Source organism: Cucurbita maxima, unplaced genomic scaffold (genome assembly GCF_002738345.1).
Source record: "Cucurbita maxima cultivar Rimu unplaced genomic scaffold, Cmax_1.0 Cma_Scf00084, whole genome shotgun sequence".
Taxonomy (NCBI): Eukaryota; Viridiplantae; Streptophyta; class Magnoliopsida; order Cucurbitales; family Cucurbitaceae; genus Cucurbita; species Cucurbita maxima.
In genome coordinates this window covers 357,545-359,075 of record NW_019272100.1, presented here as the reverse complement: position 1 = coordinate 359,075, position 1,531 = coordinate 357,545, and the positions used below count along the sequence as shown (strand labels likewise).

The 1,531-nt window shown below is 35.3% G+C and overlaps 1 protein-coding gene across 1 annotated transcript in view; it reads right to left on the bottom strand.

The window, feature by feature from the left end:
* The window catches only part of LOC111472684 (protein BEARSKIN2-like), a 3,412-nt gene extending 2,323 nt beyond the window's left edge, over window positions 1-1,089 (bottom strand). Inside the window, exon 1 of the mRNA XM_023118288.1 lies at window positions 781-1,089. Coding sequence (XP_022974056.1) covers window positions 781-958 — 178 coding nt within the window. The 5' untranslated portion in view covers window positions 959-1,089. The remainder of the gene's footprint in view (window positions 1-780) is intronic.
* Between the last annotated feature and the right edge of the window lie 442 nt (window positions 1,090-1,531).

The window sequence follows — 1,531 nt, the reverse complement described above, 5'->3', positions numbered from 1 at the left end:
AAAAAAAAAAAAAAAAAAAAAAAAAAAAAAAAAAAAAAAAAAAAAAAAAAAAAAGATGAACTCCCACGAGCACCACCACCACCAGTTTCTTTACGTTACCGCCGAGAATTAATATCATCATAAATTTTAGTTTATTAATTCAAGACATCAATAATTTAGCATCATTGATTATCATGTTAATTTGTAATTAATCATTATAATTGAACACGACTCTCTACTATGGTTAGTATGATATTGTACGCTTTAAACAACTCTCATAGTTTTGCGTTCGACTTCTCTAAGATCCCTCATACAGATGTAGATAGTATTCTTTGATTATAAACTCGTGATCATCCCTAAATTAGCCAATGTGAGACTTTCATCCAACACCTCCACTCGAACAAAGTACGTCTCCTCTTAATCGAGTCTCGACTCCTTTTTTTTTTTTCTTATCTTTGAACAAAGTGCACCCTTTGTTCGATATTTCAGTCACTTTTGACTATACCTTCAATTCTCAAAGGTTAGACATCTGAGAATTTTATTGATATGACTAAGTTTAGGGCATGACTCTGATACCATGTTAGCCACAATGGTATGATATTGTCCACTTTAAACATAAACTCTCGTGGATTTGCTTTGGGTTTCCCTAAAAAGACTCATGCTGATGGAGATTACTATTCCTTAATTATAAACCCATAATTTTTATCCAAATGCATGCAATTAAGTGTAAGCAAGAAATTTTTATCGAAGCAAAATTAGAAAGAGAAATTCAAGTTGAACCTTGTTGTTATAGTTAATTACCTTGTAAGTCCCACGGTTCGATCTTGTTCAAGTCGATCTCTCGAATGACTTCCATATCGAACTTTTGAAACGACACCTTCTTCTTCAAATAGTAATGAAGGAGCTCTTCATCGGTAGGATGAAACCGAAAACCCGGCGGAACGCCGCCGCCGCCGCCGCCACCACCCGAGGAGCCCATTTATATGGTGTAATGATAAGTATCCTTGTAAGAAATTAGGAATTGGTAGAGGAAGATGATGAAAGGGTATAAATATGAAAGGAGAGTCAAAAGGGGGGAAGAAGAGAAGAGGGTTATAATTGAAAAGGGAAGCGTTGACGGCGGAGACTACGGCGGAGGGAATGGTTAAAGCTATCGTAAGAAGGAAGCATAGGGAATGAGGGGATGCTTTTTTCTCATTTGCTAGCTGTAGTTTACTACACAACGGACTGTATTTTATGTGGATCTCTCTTCACCTCCATTTTAGGAGCGTGTGCCTCCAAACCATTTTAATTAACTCCTATCATATACTTGTACTCCAAATTAATAATTACTCGGAACGATACATTTTATGGATTTATATGACTCGATAACTCAAGTTCGAATTATATTTTTTTTTCAATTTGGATTGGGTTGAATTGAATTTTTCGAAGATTGAAAATTCAGTTCGGTTTGCAGGTTGATAGTTTTTTTGTTAGGTCAACCCGACCAACCTAGAAATAGGGTTACAATCCAATCCTACACTACTTTTAAAAAGAATAAGAATATGAACGT